Source organism: Bombina bombina, chromosome 3 (genome assembly GCF_027579735.1).
Source record: "Bombina bombina isolate aBomBom1 chromosome 3, aBomBom1.pri, whole genome shotgun sequence".
Classification (NCBI taxonomy): Eukaryota; Metazoa; Chordata; class Amphibia; order Anura; family Bombinatoridae; genus Bombina; species Bombina bombina.
Genome location: NC_069501.1, coordinates 588,073,986 through 588,097,530, shown reverse-complemented (window position 1 = coordinate 588,097,530; position 23,545 = coordinate 588,073,986). Strand labels below are relative to the sequence as shown.

Below are 23,545 nucleotides of genomic sequence, written 5' to 3'. Positions count from 1 at the left end.
CCCAGACATGAATTTGTATAGTATACACTAATTTTCAAAGACTAATGTGCAAAGACCATTTCGCTGACCAAGCTAGATAACAGTACTAAAATACTACTCTAGCTAACAAGAGACTATTACTCTAATGAGTCCTATATAAATGTAGTGATATTTTGCTATAAGTATAAATTATAAGTATCAGAAGAGAAAAGTATTAAGATGCCATAGATGTTAGAATAGATAATGGTTATATTATCAATCTGTCATAGTCATGGTATTTGCATTGTTTAATAACAGCATCCATAAGAGTAACTGTACCCATTCCAGAAGAATTAATAACCTCCATAATCCAAATGGATATAAATAACAAAATTACATAAGGCTTTTGCAGCTTCATAAACTGGGCCCATTGTCTGATAATCTGTATATATGCATCTGTGTGTATGCATTCATAAATATATAGGGCATTTGTGTGTGTATGTACAATACACAGCATGACTAAAAATCTGTAATCTGATCAAATGTGTAAACTCACAGAAAATCATATATAAGGGCCAAAATATGTTAATTCAATATCCCTACATTATATATAAAACATTATCAAAGACTAAGAACCTGAAAAAAAGAAGTCGCATAATGATAAGTTGAGAACCAATGACACTTACTAGACAGGTAGAGCAAATTCTTATTCAAACAAATATTTAAAGGGCCAGTAAACCAACAAAATAATGTTATATAATTCTGCACATAGTGCAGAATTATATAACATCAGCTCAGCACCATTGTTCCACCTGAAAGGATTTCAGAGAAAAATTGCTACGAAAGTTACTTTTACAGTACGCCGCTCCTGGCTCTACTGAGCGGGTCTGTTTGTTTTCCCTAAGCCATCGGGCACGCTGTCTATTCCCACCAGACCAGAGTGGGAGCAAGCTACATTGAGTTTAATGGCACGATCGGGCCGGCTGTGAAAAGACAGTATGCCCGATGCGCTTAAGGAAAACAAACAGACCCGCTCAGTAGAGCCAGGAGCGGCGTACTGTAAAAGTAACTTTCGTAGGAATTTTTCTCTGAAATCCTTTCAGGTAGAAAGATGGCGCTAAGTTCATGTTATATAATTCTGAACTATGTCCAGAATAATATAAAATTTTTTGGGGGGTTTACTGGCCCTTTAATATATATAACTAGCGACCTATCAGAGATGGGACATCCTTATGCACACACACTAGGCTAGAGTTATGAAATTTAGATGAAAAACGCTTGTGAGCTAATATTCAGGAGGCACTCAATTTACAAGATCTTTTACCTTAACATCAGGAGGCTCCTCACTCGTTCTCCATTCCTGACTAATTACCAGAGCCTACTTTATCCTGTCCAATATCCCAAAACATTGGTTGATAAAGTATAACAATTTTTTCTGTAATTAATATAGCCTAAGGTATAATAGACTTCTGTATCTATGCTAGCAAACCAAATGAATGGTGGTTTGTTTAACCCTTTGTAGCATAAGTAAGTTTATATTCTTAACTTTAGAAAGGATACAGACTACTTAAAGGGACATAATACTCATATGCTAAAATCACTAGAAAGTGATGCAGCATAGCTGTAAAAAGCTGACAGGAAAATATCACCTGAACATCTATGTAAAAAAAAGAAGATATTTTACCTCACAATTTCCTCAGCTCACCATAGTAGGTGCTGTGTAAAAAGTTATTTTTCAGTTACTGTCCAGCTGCAGTTAAAAAATAATAATAATGAAGAAGAAATGAACTGCAGCCAATCAGCATCAGCAGTGCTGAGGTCATGAACTCTTTTACTGTAATCTCATGAGATTTCACTTAACACTCGTGAGATTTCATAGTAGATTTCCTTAAACTGAATAGGAAAACAACGAGTGTGCATGAGACAAGCTCCCTTGCCTGTCCCGGGACAGACATACTGATTTGCTGTTTAAAGTCCTTTACAATAGGGTGCGAATACTTAGGACATTTTGAGGTAAAATATCTTTCTTTTTTACATAGAGATGTTCAGGTGATATTTTCTAGTCAACTTTTTTACAGCTATGCTGCTTCACTTTCAAGTATTTCAACATTTGGGTATCATGGGCCTTTATAAGCTGAGAATATTGTGAATTCTTAAATAAACATATTCATTTGGATTACATAGAACAATGTATGGGCATATAAATTTATTGTGCTGTCCTTACACAGTAGCTAAAATAAATGTATATTAGTTAATCTTACCCCAGGTGTAGCAGATGGATTTATATTGTTCCAGTGGGACCCAAATATTATTAATATAGTATAACCATACAGTAGCATTGAACTAGTTAGTAAAATTTACTAACGTTATCTGATTGCTATACTTAAAGGGACATTAAACACTAAATACATGCTAGATAGAATGATGCATTCAAAGAAAAGATTAGTCCATGACTAACATGTAGATGTATTTTTTAAAGTTTCATTAGTTGTTTAAAAAGTGACAAAATAAGTGTAAAGTTTTAGTGTCTATAAAACCCTGGGAGCTGCCATGTTGTAACTTGTGTTACCTTCTCTGCTGTGGCCAATTAGGGACAGTTATAAATAGGTTACTAGAGTGTGCAGCCAATGGTTGTGCTGGATTTAACAGTGTTCTGCACTTCCATTTCTAACAGGAACTAAAAAGCTCACAATTTCAGAATGAAATTACAGGCAAAGAGGACAAAATAAATAATGAAAGTATATTGCAGAGTTGTTTTATTATATACAATTTATCATTTTATATTACCATCTCAAAGTGTTTAATGTCCCTTTAAGTACCTTTATTACTGGCTTTGAAAAATTTAATTTTAATTGTAATTTTTAACAAGAATTGTGTGGTTATCTAATATATCCTAATATTTGCTGAACTGAATATTGTTAACCATTTACATTATATTACATATGTAGTCTGTAGTTTCAGCTAATCTCAAATTGGTGCTATAACATTAAAGGGACACTCAATCAAAATTAAACTTTCATTATTCAGATAGAGCATGCAATTTTAAACAACTTTCCAATTTACTTCCATTAACAAAATGTGCACAGTCTTTTTATATTTAAACTTTTTGAGTCACCAGCTCCTACTGAGCATGTGCAAGAATAAGTGTGTATGCATTTGTGAATGGCTGATGGTTGTCACATAGTACGTGTATGCATTTGTGATTAGCTGAAGGCTGTCACATGGTACAGGGGGAGTGGAAAAAGACATAACTTTTAAAATTGTCAGAAAAAAAATCTACTACTCATTTGAAGTTTAGACTAAGTGGTATTGCATTGTCTTGTTATCTTGCATTTGTTGATTATGCAAATCTACTGTGTTGACTGGTCCTTTAAGTAAAGATGGTTTCACTATTGTGCTAATTTGTTAGTTTTTGTTACCAATTTGTAGATTTTATTTTAAAACATGTACTTCAACAGATGCTGAGAGAACTAAGCAAATTAGATAATTGAAGTAAATTCTGAAACTTGCTTAAAATTGCAGCTCTATATCAATCATGGAAGTTTAATTTTGATTTTGCTGTCCCTTTAATGTTTTTCCAAACATAACGAGATGTCACTGATGTTATGATAACAATATATAGTTCTCAGGCTCCTGAGATGGGAGCACAAATATCAAATTAAGTAGCCTCTTATCAACACGGTCAAATTTAAAGTTACCTCTCTCTGGGATAGGCTGGCTGAAGGAATGCAGTCATTCTCCATTTTATCTAGAGTGCGGACAATTTCTTCAAAAGTTTTTTTGTGTAACTCTTCATTTACCACTTTGATCTGCGAAATAAATTAAAACACCATTGAATACTTATTTCAATCAGCATGTCGCTTAAGTCATATCCATAATAAATATATATATTAAGTTACTCTCTTACACCAATGTTAAATGCAGAGCTGACTGGTTTATGATCACTGGTTTTCAGATCCATATGACTTCGGTAGACCAGCTGAGTTATGTGCTTGCCTTTCCAGAGGATACGGTCACACCAGGCTGGAGCACGGCATTTCTCACTGTACAGGAGGAAAGCAATCTTTGTTTATCTGAACCAACCAATTTATACTCATGCATATTAATGGTGAAAAAGACTACTTGACAAGTGATTGCCTATACCTATATACAAGATGTAAGGTTTGCTAACTATATACTGCACTATATACACTATAAAGACAAAAGTATGTGGACACCCCTACTAATTACTGAGTCCAGGTGTTTCAAATCACACCCATTGCTAACAGGTTCATAAACTCCAGGACATAGCCATGAAATCTCCATAGGCAAACAGTGGCAGTACAATTAACCGTACTGAAAAACTTAGTGACTTTAAATGTGGCACTGTCAAAGGATGCCCCCTTTGCCATAAGTCAGTTTAATACATTTCTGCCCTACTTAATCTGCTCCAGTCAACCGTGCTATTATTCTGAAGAAGAAGCATCTAGGAAAAAGAACAGCACCGTCATGAAGTTGTAGGACACGCAAATTCATAGACCAGTGCTGCTGAGTCATGGAGCCGATAAAAGTCTATCATCTGTTTCACTCACTAAAGAGCTCCAAACTGCCTGTAGAAGCAACAGTAGCACAAGAACTGTGGATTGGGAGCTTAATGAAATGGGTTTCAATGACTGACCAGCTGTACACAAACCTCACATCAACATGTGCAATGCCATGCATCAGCTAAAGTGGTGGAATCTGGAGAAAACTTTAACAGGAAGAAGTCTGACACAAGAGAATTAGATGACAAGTTTTTGAGAGTCAACAACTTATGGTTTGAGATGATCTGGACAGAAGGGTAAAAGAAAACCCTGTAACACGTTTTTGGTAGCTTCTGAAACAATGTTGGAAAGCATAATATTTGATTTCCATGGTAGAAAAAATGTAACAAGTGTACTCGGCTGTTATATCTGCAAAAGGTGGCTTGTTGACAAGTACAACATTTTGATTCAGTGTAGTTAACTTTAGAGATTCCATGATTTTTTAATCACCAATTCTTTATTTGTTCTTTGATTTAATTTCAAAATTACATTGAAACATTAACCTGATTAAATTTCATAAAAAACTGAAAAAATAGGAGTGTTCTGAAACATTTGACTGGTAGTTTACATTAATTATTCATTTTTAGTCTACATACAATATCCCTTTTCTTTATTTCATCCGTTACTCTTTGTTATACAATTTTGGGGGACTCCCCCAAAGTTAACTCAGTGCTAACCAATAGTAATAATGTACATGTAGCTCTGTATAATGATTTTTTAGTAGACAGATAGATGAAGGTGAATCTGAAACCTGCACTATTATATATAATATCAATAGAGCAATCTTGCAACTACTCACCTCTTGAGGCATTCAAAAACATTACATAACAAGCTAATTGAGATGGGTGGGCTCTATTAAAACATTGCACACTGACATAAGACAGACAGAAGGCAAAACCGCTTGAAGAACTTTTCCTCCAAAAGAAACCTTGTCCGAGGCAAAAACCTCAAATTGATAAAATTTGGCAAAAGTGTGCAAAGAAGACCAAGTTGCAGCCTTGCCAAACCGATCCACAGAAGCTTCATCTGTGAAGGCCCAAGAAGAAGAGATAGCCCTCGTATAATGAGCAATAACTCTCTCAGGAGACTGCAGCCCTGCAGTCTGAAAAGCAAACAATTAAACAGAAGAAAAAATATTAAGCACGCACAACATCCAATTGTGCACACACGTTCCTCAAGAGATAAGAATGAGGATAAAGAGGGGGAACAACAAATACCCAAACAATATTTCCACTTAGGATAAATAACCACCTTATCCGAAATAAGATAAAGCGAATCACATTGCAAAGCCGAGAGTACCCAAACTCTGCGAGCAGAATACATAGCAAAAAAAGAAAACTTCCAAAATAAAGATTTTAAATCTATGGAAAGCTATGGCTTAAACTGAGCCTGCTACAAAACCTTAAAACAAGGTTAAAGTAACAAAAGGAGCAAGAGACAAACACATGCCTGATACTAACCAGGATCTGACAAAAGAATACACGTCCCACACATCCGACCAGACACTTGTTTAAAATAGGATAACGCAGAAATCTGACCCTTCAAAGAATTGACTGACAAACCGTCCTCCAGACCTTCCTGGAGAAAGGGCAAAACCCCTAGGAATTCTGACTCTACTTCCAAGATTAGTCCTGGGATTCACACTGAACAGGGAACTTACACCATACCTTACTGCAAAAGTTACCAGTAACAGGCTTGCGAGCCTGAATCATGGTTTCAATGACCGAATCAGTAAACCCATGTTTGGACAGAACTAAGCATTCAATCTCCAAGCAGAAAGCCTCAGAGAATTGGATTAAAGAATGGACCTTGAATTAGAAGGTCCTTCCTCAGTACCAACCACCAAGGTGGAAGAAATACATCTCTGCTAGGTCTGTATACCAGATCCTGCAAGACTATGCAGGAACTATTAAAATACCGATGCTCACTCCCATTTGATACAAGCAATGACTCGTGGAAGGAGAGCAAACTGAGGAACAGGGATGTCAGACTGAAATCCCAAGTAACCGCCAGGGTATTTAACAGAGCAGCCTGCTGATCTCTTGGCCTTTAACACAACTTGGAAGCTTGGCATACTGCCATCTTCAACTCCAGCACCCCCCATTTGAGGGATAACCTGTAGAACACCTCAGGGAGAAGCGCCCACTCCCCGGAATATCTGACTGCTCATGAAGTCCGCTCCTGGTATTCACTCCAGAAATGTGAATAGTGGATAAACAACGAATGTGAGCGTCCGCCCACAGAACAATCCATGCCAATCATGGTAAAGGATCTCCAGGTTCCTCCCAGGTGGTTAATGAAAACCACTGAGATGAAATTGTTCAACTAAAACCTGAAAAACTGGTTAAGACAACTGAGGCCAAGCCATCAGAGCATTGTAGATGGCTCTCAACTCCAAGATGGTTATCGGGAGAGCAGACTCCTCCCAAGTTCATAGTCCCCAACCCAACAGGCTAGCGACCATGGTCACTATTACTCAGGAAGGTCTTCAGAAGCATGTGCCCCGAGACAGATGTTCCTGAGAAAACCAAAAGATTCTGGAGAATGCGGCAAGATCCCGCTACCTCTTGCAAGTTAAGCGAGCGCTCAACCACTAATTCCCCTCTCTGATCCACAGGGAATAATCTCATGTTGACAGATCTAGATCTATCCTCCGAGACAGAGCCACAAGGCCCCCCGGTCCACTATCTGAACATGCATAACAGCAAACTCTCAGATGGCATCGAGAAAAGGTATGATGTCCAATGAAGCAACCATCAGACCAATTACCTCCATACATTGAGCAACTGAAGGGCTAAACAGAGTGCCAAAAGAGGCAAGAAGAAAGAATCCTCTAATTTCTGACCTCTGTCAAAAATATTTTCAGAGATAGGTAAACTAATATGGTCCTTAAGAAACTACCCCTGTAGCTGGAACAAGGGAACTTATCTGCAGATTCACTTCCATCCGTGGAATGAAGAAAAACAACAAGATCTCTGTATGAGAGTTTGCTTATTGAAAAGATGTCGCCTGAACCTTATGACGTCCAGGAAGGCCCTGAAACCTGAACACTGGCAATATAGCCCCCTCCTGAGAGCTATGGCAAGGCCAAAGGGAAGAGACACAAACTGAAAGTGTTTGACAGAAAGACTAAAACTCAGGAACTTGAACATACATGTCCTCCAGGTCTATGGTCACCATAAACTGTCCCTCTTGGACCAAAGGAAGAATGGAACCACTGGTTTCCATTTTGAAGGACGGTACCCTAAGAAAACTTGTTGAGACACTTAGATCTATCATTGGACGAAAACTCCCTCTATTTCGGGAACCACGAACAGGAATGAATAGAATTCTAGACCCTGTTACCTTACAGGAACTGTAACTATCCCTCACAGGGATGAAAGGTCCCAAACTCACTTCAAATATGCCTCAGTTATCTGGCCTGCAGAAAAAATTGAGAGGAGGAACCTGCCTCTGGGAGGAAGGTATGAATTGTATGTAGAAAACCTGAGATACTATGTCCGCAGCCTATCTGGGACATCTTGTATCCATGTTTCAAGTCAAACTGAGAGATTCCGCCCCCTACCTGGACCAATCCCGGATTGGGGGCAAACTCCTTTAGGTCTATTCATCTTGCCTTGTGGTAGAAAAGACCCTTAACCCGTAATATCAGAAATATTCCTCACAGATCAGGACAGAACAAGGTCTTACCCTTGTAAGGAAGCGTCAGAAGCTTGGGCTCAGAGGAAAAATCCACTGACCATGAATATAGCCACAACGCCCCGCGGGCTAGCACAGCAAAGCCAGATATCTTGGCTCCCGGTTTATAAACTTGTATAGTAGCATCAGAAATAAAAGAATTGGCTAGCTTAAGAGCCTTAAATCTGTTCTTGATCTCCTCCAAATGAGTCCCTACCAAATTGGATCAAACAAGGCATCGCACCAATAAGATGCCGCACTTGACACAGTGTAAAAAACAAACTTCCATGTAAGCCGTCAGCTTAGTCCATAGATCCTGAAAAGAACTGCTATCCTAGTTCTCTTAACCATGATATTTAATGGAGACAGCAACAGAAAATATCTTTCCAAAGAAAGGAGACTGGGAAAAAGGAATCCCCGATTTCTCTTATTAGTGTGAAAAATCTCCTAGCACAGTCTGGAACAGGAAAAACCTCCACAGAGAAATCCTAGTATTTACAAAGTTTACTAGGTTCTTTAGGGTTGACAACGACATACGTATCGGAGTGGCTCCAAATTAGCCAAAACCTCCTTTAACCATACACAAAGGTGTTCAAGTTTAAATCTGAAGGATACTACTTCAGCATCAGATGAAGGAATTATACTGTCTGAATCTGAGATTTCACTCTCAGAGGTTACTGACATATTCTCCTCATCACCTATGAGGAAGGGAACCCAAGTAGCAGCAGGCGGACCAGAAACCTCACTATCTGAGTCTCTAATGTTCCTCTTGCGATTTCCCTTTAGTATAGGAAAAGCAGATAATGCCACAGATACCTCTGAAGATACCTGAGCATTAATATCTGCAGGCAAATTAACTCCTCCAGGAGATTGATAGGAACCGCAGTGCACTGCATGTGACGCCATAGAGGCTTGGACATTTAAAGAAGAAAGCTGTGGCATTGCCTGAACAGCATTAACCTGAGGGACATTGGGTTCACCTAGAAAAATACTGGCTAAGCAAGCTGGACAGAATTATTAGTAGCACAATTTCTGCCTTAAACATATACAACATAAATAAAAACAGAAACTACCATGTCTGTAGTTTAAATAACAATGGAAAAAAAGAAATCCCTTTATTTAACATGAAATATGTTCAATAAGATCAAATCTGCATATGAAATTTATTGTCACTTTAAGTCAGGCAGTGAAGGGCTGAGAAACTGATGCGTGAAAAAAGACCACTTTAAAAAAGATAGAGACAAGTTATAACGGTCCTCTTAAAGCCCACTAATTCTCTTGTCCAAATTAGTCAAGGCTGTCTAAATAAACACTCTGTAATACAGCAGAGCTCTCCTGCTGATTGAGAGTCGACAGATGGAAAGGACGCTACTCCGCTAGTAAAAACTAAAGTGGGGAAACGAGTCACATGACCCACAAACTGAAACTGGGTAGCAGCACAAGCGCGCGTCTTACATGAACGCTAGAAACATAGCAGCGTCCTTCTCGCCACACAATTTATAATGGCGGAGATCATTTTACCCAAAGTAAATTCTCTAGAGGGCATGGTCTATCTCACATATGCACCGTAAACGTTACTTTCTCAGCCCATCACATCAAAACAGTTAGCATAAACATTATCACCACAGTGAACTAACGGATTTTACAAATGGCAGCGTATCGCTATACTCTGTGATTGTTCTGACCCAGAAACCATTACATGTTTCTCTCACAAAGGAGCTTGAAACAAATAGCTTGCTTAGCTTATTATATCACCCAGCATAAGGAAAAAAGGGGATATACTTAAATCACCAAATAAAAGTATGCACCCCAGTCTCTAATGTCACATACTAATAGTGCCTGCCCCTGCCAAAAACTCATCCTGTACCCAAGATATTAGTCCCATAATAAAAACATAATTTATGCTTACCTGATAAATTTATTTCTCTTGTGATGTATCGAGTCCACGGATTCATCCTTACTTGTGGGATATTCTCCTTCCCTACAGGAAGTGGCAAAGAGCTGTCTATATAGCTCCTCCCTTAGCTCCACCCCCCAGTCATTCGACCGAAGGCTAGGAAGAAAAAGGAGAAACTATAGGGTGCAATGGTGACTGAAAGTTTTAAAATAAAAATATATATGCCTGTCTTAAAAAACAGGGCCGGCCGTGGACTCGATACATCACAAGAGAAATAAATTTATCAGGTAAGCATAAATTATGTTTTCTCTTGTAAGATGTATCGAGTCCACGGATTCATCCTTACTTGTGGGATACCAATACCAAAGCTTTAGGACACGGATGAAGGGAGGGACAAGACAGGGACCTTAAATGGAAGGCACCACTGCTTGTAGAACCTTTCTCCCAAAAATAGCCTCCAAAGAAGCAAAAGTATCGAATTTGTAAATTTTGGAAAAAGTATGAAGCGAAGACCAAGTCGCCGCCTTACAAATCTGTTCAACAGAAACCTCATTTTTAAAAGCCCATGTGGAAGCCACAGCTCTAGTAGAATAAGCAGTAATTCTTTCAGGAGGCTGCTGTCCAGCAGTCTCATAGGCCAAACGGATGATGCTTTTCAGCCAAAAGGAAAAAGAGGTAGCTGAAGCCCTTTGACCTCTCCGTTTACCAGAATAAACAACAAACAATGAGGATGTTTGACTGAAATCTTTAGTTGCTTGTAAGTAGAACTTTAAAGCACGAACCACATCAAGATTGTGTAACAGACGTTCCTTCTTTGATGAAGGATTAGGACACAGAAGGAACAATAATCTCTTGATTGATATTCTTATTAGAAACAACCTTAGGAAGAGAAACCCAGGTTTGGTACGCAAAACCATCTTATCTGCATGGAAAACAAGGTAAGGGGAATCACATTGTAAAGCAGATAGCTCAGAAACTCTTCAAGCCGAAGAGATAGCTACTAAAAACAAAACTTTCCAAGATAGAAGCTTAATATCTATGGAATGCATAGGTTCAAACGGAACCCCTTGAAGAACTTTAAGGACTAAGTTTAGGCTCCAAGGCGGAGCAACAGGCTTAAATACAGGCTTAATTCTGACCAAAGCCTGACTAAATGCTTGAACGTCTGGGACATCTGCCAGACGTTTGTGTAGTAGAATAGACAAAGCAGATATTTGCCCTTTTAGGGAACTAGCTGATAATCCCTTCTCCAAACCTTCTTGGAGAAAAGACAATATTCTAGGAATCCTAATCTTACTCCACGAGTAACCTTTGGATTCACACCAATAAAGATATTTGCGCCAAATCTTATGATAGATCTTCCTGGTGACAGGCTTTCTAGCCTGAATCAGGGTAACAATGACCGACTAAGAGAAACCACGCTTTGATAGAATAAGGCGTTCAATCTCCAAGCAGTCAGATGCAGAGACATTAGATTTGGATGCGTGAACAGACCTTGGATTAGAAGGTCCCGCCTCATTGGCAGAGTCCACGGTGGAACCGAGGACATGTCCACTATGTCTGCATACCAAGTCCTGCGTGGCCACGCAGGTGCTATCAGAATCACCGAAGCTCTCTCCTGCTTGATTCTGGCAACCAGACCTGGGAAGAGAGGAAACGGTGGAAATACATAGGCCAGATTGAAGGACCAAGGCACTGCTAGAGCATCTATCAGTACCGCCTTGGGATCCCGGGACCTGGACCCGTAACGAGGAAGTTTAGCATTCTGACGGGACGCCATCAGATCCAATTCTGGTGTGCCCCATAGCTGAATCGGCTGGGCAAATACCTCCGGATGGAGTTCCCACTCCCCCGGATGAAAAGTCTGACGACTTAGGAAATCCGCCTCCCAGTTCTCTACTCCTGGGATGTGGATTGCTGAGAGATGGCAAGAGTGATCCTCTGCCCATCGGATTATTTTGGTTACCTCCATCATCGCTAGAGAACTCCTTGTTCCTCCTTGATGATTGATATAAGCTACAGTCGTGATGTTGTCCGACTGAAACCTGATGAATTTGGCCGCAGCAAGCTGAGGCCACGCCTGAAGCGCATTGAATATCGCTCTCAGTTCTAGAATGTTTATTGGAAGAAGATTCCTCCCGAGACCATAAGCCCTGTGCTTTCAGGGAGTTCCAGACTGCACCCCAGCCTAGCAGGCTGGCATCTGTCGTTACAATGAGCCACTCTGGCCTGTGGAAGTACATTCCCTGAGACAGGTGGTCCTGAGACAACCACCAGAGAAGAGAATCTCTGGTCTCCTGGTCCAGATGCAGTTGAGGAGATAAATCTGCATAATCCCCATTCCACTGTTTGAGCATGCATAGTTGTAGTGGTCTGAGGTGTAGGCGGGCAAAAGGAACTATGTCCATTGCCGCTACCATGAGTCCGATTACCTCCATACACTGAGCCACTGATAGCCGAGGAATGGAATGAAGAGCTCGGCAAGTGGTTAAGAGTTTTGATTTTCTGACCTCCGTCAGAAATATTTTCATTTCTACCGAATCTATCAGAGTCCCTAGAAAGGAAACTCTTGTAAGAGGGGAGAGAGAACTCTTTTTTATGTTCACCTTCCACCCGTGAGATCTCAGAAAAAGCCAACACGATGTCTGTGTGAGACTTGGCTAGCTGGAAAGTCGACGCCTGAATTAAGATGTCGTCTAGATAAGGCGCAACTGCTATGCCCCGTGGTCGTAGAACTGCCAGAAGGGACTCTAGCACCTTTGTGAAAATTTTGGGAGCCGTGGCCAACCCGAAGGGAAGGGCCACAAACTGGTAATGCCTGTTTAGAAAGGCGAATCTGAGAAATTGATGATGATTTCTGTGAATAGGGATGTGAAGATACGCATCCTTTAAGTCCATGGTAGTCATATATTGACCCTCCTGGATCAGAGGTAGAATAGTCCGAATAGTCTCCATCTTGAATGATGGAACTTTGAGGAACTTGTTTAGAATTTTGAGATCCAAGATTGGTCTGAAAGTTCCCTCTTTTTTGGGAACCACAAACAGGTTTGAGTAAAACCCTAGCCCCTGTTCCTCTTTTGGGACTGGGCGGATCACCCCCATGGTATGTAGGTCTTCTACACAGCGTAAGAATGCCTCTCTCTTTGTCTGGTTTACAGACAATCGAGAAATGTGAAATCTCCCCCTTGGAAGGGAGTCTTTGAATTCCAGAAGATATCCCTGGGACACAATTTCTAAAGCCCAGGGATCGTGAACATCTCTTGCCCAAGCCTGAGTGAAGAGAGAGAGTCAGCCCCCTACTAGATCCGGTCCCGGATCGGGGGCTACCCCTCCATGCTGTCTTAGAGGCAGCTGCAGGCTTCTTGGCCTATTTACCCTTGTTCCAAGCCTGGTTAGGTCTTCAGACTGACTTGGATTTGGCAAAATTCCCCTCTTGCTTTGCAGCAGAGGAAGCTGAAGCGGGACCACTCTTAAAGTTCCGAAAGGAACGAAAATTATTTTGTTTGGTCCTCATCTTATTTGATCTATCCTGAGGGAGGGCATGACCTTTCCCTCCAGTGATGTCTGAAATAATCTCTTTCAGTTCAGGCCCGAATAGGGTCTTTCCTTTGAAAGGGATGTTCAAAAGTTTAGATTTAGATGACACATCAGCAGACCAGGACTTAAGCCATAACGCCCTGCGTGCTAAAATGGCAAAACCTGAATTCTTTGCCGCTAATTTAGCCAGTTGAAATGTGGCATCTGTAATAAAAGAATTAGCCAATTTAAGGGCCTTAATTCTGTCCATAATCTCCTCTAATGGAGTCTCAATTCTGAAGAGCCTCTTCTAGAGCCTCAAACCAGAAAGCAGCTGCAGTAGTTACAGGAACAATGCACGCAATAGGTTGGAGAGAAAAACCCTGATGAACAAAAATTTTCTTTAGGAGACCCTCTAATTTTTTATCCATAGGATCTTTGAAAGCACAACTGTCTTCGATAGGTATAGTTGTATGCTTAGAAAGAGTAGAAATAGCTCCCTCCACCTTAGGAACTGTCTGCCACAAGTCCCGCATGGTGTCAGATATGGGAAACATTTTTTTAAAAACAGGAGGGGGAGTGAACGGAATACCTGGTCTATCCCACTCCTTAGTAATAATATTCACAATCCTCTTAGGGACTGGAAAAACATCAGTGTAAACAGGAACCTCTAAGTATTTATCAATTTTACACAATTTCTCTGGAACCACTATAGGGTCACAATCATCTAGAGTCGCTAATACCTCCCTGAGCAATAAGCGGAGGTGTTCAAGCTTAAATTTAAAGGCCGTCATATCAGAATCTGTCTGAGGAAGCGTCTTTCCTGAATCAGAAATTTCTCCCTCAGATAACAAATCCCTCACCCCTAATTCAGAGCATTGTGAGGGCATATCAGATACGGCTAATAAAGCGTCAGACGAATCAGCATTTTTCCTAAACCCAGAGCTGTCCCGCTTTCCTTGTAAACCAGGCAGCTTAGATAAAACCTCTGTGAGGGTTATATTCATAACTGTGGCCATGTCTTGTAAAGTAAAAGAATTTGACGCACTAGAGGTACTTGGCGTCACTTGTGCGGGCGTTACTGGTTGTGACACTTGGGGAGAGCTGGATGGCGAACCCTCATTTACTTCTGACTGAGAATAATCTATTGCTCTATTTTTAAGTGCTAATATATGTTCTTTATAGTTTATAGACATATCAGTACAATTGGGACACATTCTAAGAGGGGGGTCCACAATGGCTTCCAAACATATTGAACAAGGATTTTCCTTGGTGTCAGACATGTTAAACAGGCTAGTAATGTAACAAGCAAGCTTGGAAAACACTGTAATCAAAGTAAATAACATTTATTATTAAAACGGTACTGTGTCTTTAAGAGAAAAAAAGCTGCACAAATTCTGCAAAAGTGTAAAAAAGCAGTAAACTTAACGAAATTTTTACAGTAGCATCATAAAGCCTTAGTAACTTTGCACAGCTATGCAAATAAACAATTAATCCCTTAATGGCAAAACCGGATTGAAAAAACGTAAAAATCAGAACGATTTGTGGGGAAAAAAACTTATTTTACAGCCCTCAAACACAGCAGGAACCTCTGGAGAAGCAGTTAGATGTCTCTGAGGAAAAGAAACTGCGCAACTGAGGCGCGAAAATAGGCCCCTCCCACCTCACTCGATGTTTTGAGGCCTATCAGAAAAACACCAGAGTGTCTCTTAATTAACCATGTGGGTTAAAAACCCCAAAAACAAGCCACAATTACCCCTTTAGTCCCTTCAAAAAAACGTTATAATTGCATCATTTACTGAATAAACAAAAACGTTTTTTCCTAACAGTGTCACCAGTAACTAATGAGCCCTTCATGCAAGCTGAAATTCCTATCCAAGTGTCTAAATACAGCTTACCCTTCCCTCATGGGAATATTGCCAGCCTTTTCTAGAATTAACACAGTCTGTCTAGAAAAATATAGACTGAATATACCTCGTATGCAGCTTAGCATGCAAACCGTTCCCCCAACTGAAGTTTTCCTGTACTCTTCAGCCCTTGTGAGAACAGCAGTGGCTCTTAGTTACAAAGTGCTAAGATCATCATCCTCCTTGCAGAAATCTTAATCCCTTTTCTGCCAGAGAGTAAATAGTACACACCGGTACCATTTAAAATAAACTTTTGCTTGAGAAATAACATTTGCTTGAGAAATAACATTTTTGTCACCACACTCGCTCTGCCCTTCCTAGTACTTAGAGTAGGCAAAGAGAATGACTGGGGGGTGGAGCTAAGGGAGGAGCTATATAGACAGCTCTGCTGTGGGTTCTCTCTTTGCCACTTCCTGTAGGGAAGGAGAATATCCCACAAGTAAGGATGAATCCGTGGACTCGATACATCTTACAAGAGAAATGTAAACAGCTTGGGCAGCATTTCCCTTCAGTGCCAGCCTCCTAGCCCCAGAAGACAAAAGGCACTTACCTGCACCTCTAGCTGTTCGGCAGAAAGACAGCTCCCACGGTATGGAAGGACACAACTCCTTACAGGGACCTGTGGGAAAAAAGAAAGAACAGCGTAAACCTACTCTGGCTTTCTATACCAGGGCAGCAACATGTTAGGAAAACGCAGTGAAGCCCACTTCACAAGTTCCTAACTGCTTAATAAAGACACCACTGCCCTACTGAAGGGACTAACGTGGAGTACGGCTAGACCCAATCTTGAGAGGAAACCTACTCTGGCTTTCAAAATAATAAAATCTTGATTGAAGTGAAATAAATCCAATCTTCTTCAGACAACAAAACTTCACCTCCTCCCTGCACCGAAGGCAAATAGAATAACTGGGGTTTGTGGGAAGGGAAGTGATACTTAACAGTTTAACTGTGGTGCTCTTTGCCTCCTCCTGCTGGCCAGGAGTGATATTCCCAATAGTAATTGATGATGTTGTGGACTCACCATATCTTCGGAAAGAAATAAAAATAGTGAGACACAACAATAAAGTCTTATGAATTTCGTAAGCTGTGAATAAGTGTAAGCTAACTTTCTTAATACCTTTGATAGTTTTTTAAAATTTTTAAATGGTTGTTACTTTTGTGAATTATACAGTGTGCACTTCCAGTTCTCAGAACTGGAAAAGACACAATTCTCAGGAAAAAGGGGCAAACTTTTCTGATTTCAGAAGACACAAATAAATAAACAGAAAATAGATATGTAACTGCTTAGAAAGCAGAACAAACCGATCCAAAAAGATCAACTTCTATTGACTGGGTGAAAAAAAGTGTTTCTGGAAGTAATATCAGATATCGCGATTGTATCTGAGAAACAAATTTGAAAAAACAATGTTCTGTTCTAAAGCCATGAATTCTATAAAAATAACATGTTGTAAAATGGTTGAAGTAAAAAATAAATAAAGAAGAAATGATAAAAACAACTAAGTAATGTAATTATTGATGTGTGGGACTAGTGCTTAGTGAGTCTGTCAGAGTCAGGTGTACTACTTTATAGAAAGGATGACAATATTATAAAAAAAACATAATTTATGTAAGAACTTACCTGATAAATTCATTTCTTTCATATTAGCAAGAGTCCATGAGCTAGTGACGTATGGGATATACATTCCTACCAGGAGGGGCAAAGTTTCCCAAACCTCAAAATGCCTATAAATACACCCCTCACCACACCCACAATTCAGTTTAACGAATAGCCAAGAAGTGGGGTGATAAGAAAGGAGCAAAAGCATCAAAAATAAGGAATGGAATAATTGTGCTTTATACAAAAATATCATAACCACCACAAAAAGGGTGGGCCTCATGGACTCTTGCTAATATGAAAGAAATGAATTTATCAGGTAAGTTCTTACATAAATTATGCTTTCTTTCATGTAATTAGCAAGAGTCCATGAGCTAGTGACGTATGGGATAGCAGATACCCAAGATGTGGAACTTCCACGCAAGAGTCACTAGAGAGGGAGGGATAAAATAAAGACAGCCAATTCTGCTGAAAAAATAATCCACAACCCAAATCAAAAAGTTTTAATCTTATATTGAAAAAAACTGAAATTATAAGTAGAAGAATCAAACTGAAACCGCTGCCTGAAGTACTTTTCTACCAAAAACTGCTTCAGAAGAAGAAAAAACATCAAAATGGTAGAATTTAGTAAAAGTATGCAAAGAAGACCAAGTTGCTGCTTTGCAAATCTGATCAACAGAAGCTTCATTCCTAAAAGCCCAGGAAGTAGAAACTGACCTAGTAGAATGAGCCGTTATCCTTTGAGGCGGGGACTTACCCGACTCTACATAAGCATGATGAATCAAAGACTTTAACCAAGATGCCAAGGAAATAGCAGAAGCCTTCTGACCTTTCCTGGAACCAGAAAAGATAACAAATAGACTAGAAGTCTTTCTAAAACCTTTAGTAGCTTCTACATAATATTTCAAAGCTCTTACTACAGCCAAAGAATGTAAAGATCTCTCCATAGAAATCTTAGGATTAGGACACAATGAAGGGACAATAATTTCTCTACTAATGTTGTTAGAATTCACAACCTTAGGTAAAAATTTAAATGAAGTCCGCAACACCGCCTTATCCTGTTGAAAAGTCAGAAAAGGAGATTCACAAGAAAGAGCAGATAACTCAGAAACTCTTCTAGCAGAAGAGATGGCCAAAAGGAACAACACTTTCCAAGAAAGTAATTTAATATCCAGAGAATGCATAGGTTCAAACAGAGGAGCCTGTAAAGCCCTCAGAACCAAATTAAGACTCCAAGGAGGAGAGATTGACTTAATGACAGGCTTGATATGAACCAAAGCCTGTACAAAACAATGAATATCAGGATGATTAGCAATCTTTCTGTGAAAAAGAACAGAAAGAGCAGAGATTTGACCTTTCAAAGAGCTTGCAGACAAACCCTTATCCAAACCATCCTGAAGAAACTGTAAAATCCTAGGAATTCTAAAAGAATGCCAAGAGAATTTATGAGAAGAACACCAAGAAATGTAAGTCTTCCAGACTCGGTAATAAATCTTTCTAGACACAGACTTACGAGCCTGTAACATAGTATTATTTACGGAGTCAGAGAAACCTCTATGACTAAGAATCAAGCGTTCAATCTCCATACCTTCAAATTTAATGATTTGAGATCCTGATGGAAAAATGGGCCTTAATGGAAGTGTCCAAGGTTGGCAACTTGCCATCCGAACGAGATCCGCATACCAAAACCTGTGAGGCCATGCTGGAGCCACCAGCAATACAAACGAACGTTCCATTAGAATTTTGGAAATCACTTTTGGAAGAAGAACTAGAGGTGGAAAGATATAAGCAGGTTGATAATTCCAAGGAAGCGACAACGTGTCCACTGCTTCCGCCTGAGGATCCCTAGATCTGGACAGATACCTGGGAAGTTTCTTGTTTAGATGAGAGGCCATCAGATCTATTTCTGGAAGTCCCCAGATTTGAACAATCTGAAGAAATACCTCTGGGTGAAGAGACCATTCACCCGGATGTAACGTCTGGCGACTGAGATAATCCGCTTCCCAATTGTCTACACCTGGGATGTGAACCGCAGAGATTAGACAGGAGCTGGATTCCGCCCATACAAGTATCCAAGATACTTCTTTCATAGCCAGAGGACTGTGAGTCCCACCTTGATGATTGACATACGCCACGGTTGTGACATTGTCTGTCTGAAAACAAATAAACGATTCTCTCTTCAGAAGAGGCCAGAACTGAAGTTCCAAAATGTTGATTGGTAATTTCGCCTCCTGAAATTCCCAAACCCCCTGCGCTGTCAGAGATCCCCATACAGCTCCCCAACCTGAAAGACTCGCATCTGTTGAGATCACAGTCCAGGTTGGACGAACAAAAGAGGCCCCTTGAATTAGACGATGGTGATTCAACCACGAAGTCAGAGAAGATCGAACATTGGGATTTAAGGATATTAATTGTGATATCTTTGTATAATCCCTGCACCACTGGTTCAGCATACAAAGCTGGAGAGGTCTCATGTGAAAGCGAGCAAAGGGGATCGCGTCCGATGCAGCAGTCATGAGACCTAGAATTTCCATGCACAAAGCTACCGAAGGGAATGAATGAGACTGAAGGTTTCGACAAGCTGAAACCAACTTCAGACGTCTCTTTTCTGTTAGAGACAAAGTTATGGACACTGAATCTATTTGAAAACCCAAAAAGGTTACCTTTGTCTGAGGAATCAAGGAACTCTTTGGTAAATTGATCCTCCAACCATGTCTTTGAAGAAACAACACAAGTTGATTCGTATAAGATTCTGCAGAATGTAAAGACTGAGCAAGTACCAAGATATCGTCCAAATAAGGAAATACCACAATACCCTGCTCTCTGATTACAGAGAGAAGGGCACCGAGAACCTTTGAAAAGATCCTTGGAGCTTTTGCTAGGCCGAACGGAAGGGCAACAAACTGGTAATGCTTGTCTAGAAAAGAGAATCTCAGGAACTGATAGTGATCTGGATGAATTGGAATATGAAGATATGCATCCTGTAAGTCTATTGTAGACATATAATGCCCTTGCTGAACAAAAGGCAGAATAGTCCTTATAGTTATCATTTTGAATGTTGGTATCCTTACAAAACGATTCAATATTTTTAGATCCAGAACTGGTCTGAAGGAATTCTCCTTCTTTGGTACAATGAATAGATTTGAGTAAAACCCCAGACCCCGTTCCAGAACTGGAACTGGCACAATTACCCCAGCCAACTCTAGGTCTGAAACACATTTCAGAAATGCCTGAGCCTTCACTGGGTTTACTGGAATGCGTGAGAGAAAAAAATCTTCTCACAGGCGGCCTTACCTTGAAACCTATTCTGTACCCTTGTGAAACAATGTTCTGAATCCAAAGACTGTGAATCGAATTGATCCAAATATCTTTGAAAAATCGTAACCTGCCCCCTACCAGCTGTGCTGGAATGAGGGCCGCACCTTCATGCGGATTTGGGAGCTGGTTTTGACTTTCTAAAAGGCTTGGATTTATTAAAGACTGGAGAAGGTTTCCAAACGGAAACCGTTCCTTTAGGGGAAGGGTCAGGCTTCTGTTCCTTATTCTGACGAAAGGAACGAAAACGATTAGCAGCCCTATATTTACCTTTAGATTTTTTGTCCTGAGGCAAAAAGGAACCTTTCCCCCAAGTAACAGTTGAAATTATAGAATCCAACTGTGAACCAAATAATTTATTATCTTAGAAAGAAAGAGAAAGCAAAGTTGACTTAGAAGTCATATCTGCATTCCAAGATTTAAGCCATAAAGCTCTTCTAGCTAAAATAGCTAAAGACATATACCTGACATCAATTCTAATGATATCAAAAATGGCATCACAAATAAAGTTATTAGCATGTTGAAGAAGTTTAACAATGCTATAAGCATTATGGTCTGACACTTATTGCGCTAAAGCCTCCAACCAGAAAGTGGAAGCTGCAGCAACATCAGCCAAAGAAATAGCAGGTCTAAGAAGATTACCTGAACACAAATAAGCTCTCCTTAGAAAGGATTCAAGCTTCCTATCTAAAGGATCCTTAAAGGAAGTACTATCCGCCGTAGGAATAGTAGTACGTTTAGCAAGAGTAGAGATAGCCCCATCAACTTTAGGGATTTTGTCCCAAAATTCTAATCTATCAGATGACAGGGTACAATTTCTTAAACCTTGGAGAAGGAGTAAATGAAGTACCCAGACTATTCCATTCCCTAGAAATTACTTCTGAAATAGCATCAGGAACTGTAAAAACTTCTGGAATAACTACATGAGGTTTAAAAACTGAATTTAAACGCTTAGTAGATTTAGTATCAAGAGGACTAGACTCCTCCACATCTAATGCAATCAACACTTCTTTAAGTAAAGAACGAATAAACTCCATCTTAAATAAATATGAAGATTTATCAGTGTCAATATCTGAAGCAGAATCTTCTGAACCAGATAGATCCTCATCAGAAACAGATAAGTCAGAATGATGGCGGTCACTTAAAAATTCATCTGAAATATGAGAAGTTTTAAAAGACCTTTTACGTTTACTGGAAGGAGGAATAACAGACAGAGCCTTCCTAATAGAATTAGAAACAAATTCTTTTACATTAACAGGGACATCCTGAAAATTAGATGTTGAAGGAAAAACAACAGGTAAAGGATTATTACTAATGGAGACACTATCTGCGTTAGAAAGCTTATCATGACAACTAACACAAACTACAGCCGGAGGAACAGTTACCAAAAGTTTACAACAAATGCACTTAACTTTGGTAGAACCAGCATCAGGCAGCGTCTTTCCAGAAGTAGATTCTGATCCAGGGTCAGGTTGTGACATCTTGCAATATGTAATAGAAAAAACAACATATAAAGCAAAATTATCAAATTCCTTAAATTACAGTTTCAGGAATGGGAAAAGATGCAAAATAAACAAGCCTCTAGCAACCAGAAGCAATGAAAAAGTGAAACTTAAACAATGTGAAAACAGGTGGAGATTAGAATGACGCCCACATTTTTTGGCGCCAAGTATGACGCCCACATTATTGGCGCCAAATACAACGCCCATATTTTTTGGCGCCAAGTATGACGCCACATCCTCTGACGTAAAAAATTACGCCCACATTTTTTGGCGCAAAAAAACGTAACACACATACGTCAAAAAATGACGCAACCACAAACAAACTTCCGGCGTCAACTATGGCGCCGGAAATGACAAAATTTTTGCGCCAAAAAAGTTTGCGCCAAGAATGACGCAATAAATTGAAGCATTTTCTGCCCCCGCGAGCCTAACAGCCTGCAGGGAAAAAAGTCAATTGAAAATTTTTAAGGTAAGGAAATTTTTTTTTTATTCATATGCATTATCCTAAATAATGAAACTGACAGTCTGAATGAAGGAATACCGATTATCCTGAATCATGGCAAATATAAGTTTAAACACATATATTTAGAACTTTACATATAAAGTGCCCACCATAGCTTAGAGTGTCATAATAAAATAAGACTTACTTACCCTAAGACACTCATCTACATATAGTAGATAGCCAAACCAGTACTGAAACGAGAATCAGTAGAGGTAATGGTATATAAGAGTATATCGTCGATCTGAAAAGGGAGGTAGGAGAAGAAATCTCTACGACCGATAAAAGAGAACCTATGAAATAGATCCCCTAGAGGAAGACCATTGTATTCAAATAGGCAATACTCTCTTCACATCCCTCTGACATTCACTGCACTCTAAGGGGAAAACCGGGCTTCAGTAATTTAATATCCAGAGAATGCATAGGTTCAAACAGAGGAGCCTGTAAAGCCCTCAGAACCAAATTAAGACTCCAAGGAGGAGAGATTGACTTAATGACAGGCTTGATATGAACCAAAGCCTGTACAAAACAATGAATATCAGGATGATTAGCAATCTTTCTGTGAAAAAGAACAGAAAGAGCAGAGATTTGACCTTTCAAAGAGCTTGCAGACAAACCCTTATCCAAACCATCCTGAAGAAACTGTAAAATCCTAGGAATTCTAAAAGAATGCCAAGAGAATTTATGAGAAGAACACCAAGAAATGTAAGTCTTCCAGACTCGGTAATAAATCTTTCTAGACACAGACTTACGAGCCTGTAACATAGTATTATTTACGGAGTCAGAGAAACCTCTATGACTAAGAATCAAGCGTTCAATCTCCATACCTTCAAATTTAATGATTTGAGATCCTGATGGAAAAATGGGCCTTAATGGAAGTGTCCAAGGTTGGCAACTTGCCATCCGAACGAGATCCGCATACCAAAACCTGTGAGGCCATGCTGGAGCCACCAGCAATACAAACGAACGTTCCATTAGAATTTTGGAAATCACTTTTGGAAGAAGAACTAGAGGTGGAAAGATATAAGCAGGTTGATAATTCCAAGGAAGCGACAACGTGTCCACTGCTTCCGCCTGAGGATCCCTAGATCTGGACAGATACCTGGGAAGTTTCTTG

The 23,545-nt window shown here is 39.7% G+C and overlaps 1 protein-coding gene across 4 annotated transcripts in view; it reads right to left on the bottom strand.

Annotated features, from left to right (window-relative positions):
* INPP5B (inositol polyphosphate-5-phosphatase B) overlaps positions 1–23,545 on the bottom strand; it is a 406,727-nt gene that overhangs the window by 69,745 nt on the left and 313,437 nt on the right. For all 4 annotated transcript variants that reach the window (XM_053707160.1, XM_053707161.1, XM_053707162.1 and 1 more), the window contains 2 exons: positions 3,866–4,001; positions 3,657–3,767 (listed from right to left, as the gene is read on the bottom strand). In XM_053707160.1, coding sequence (XP_053563135.1) covers positions 3,657–3,767; positions 3,866–4,001 — 247 coding nt within the window. The remainder of the gene's footprint in view (positions 1–3,656; positions 3,768–3,865; positions 4,002–23,545) is intronic.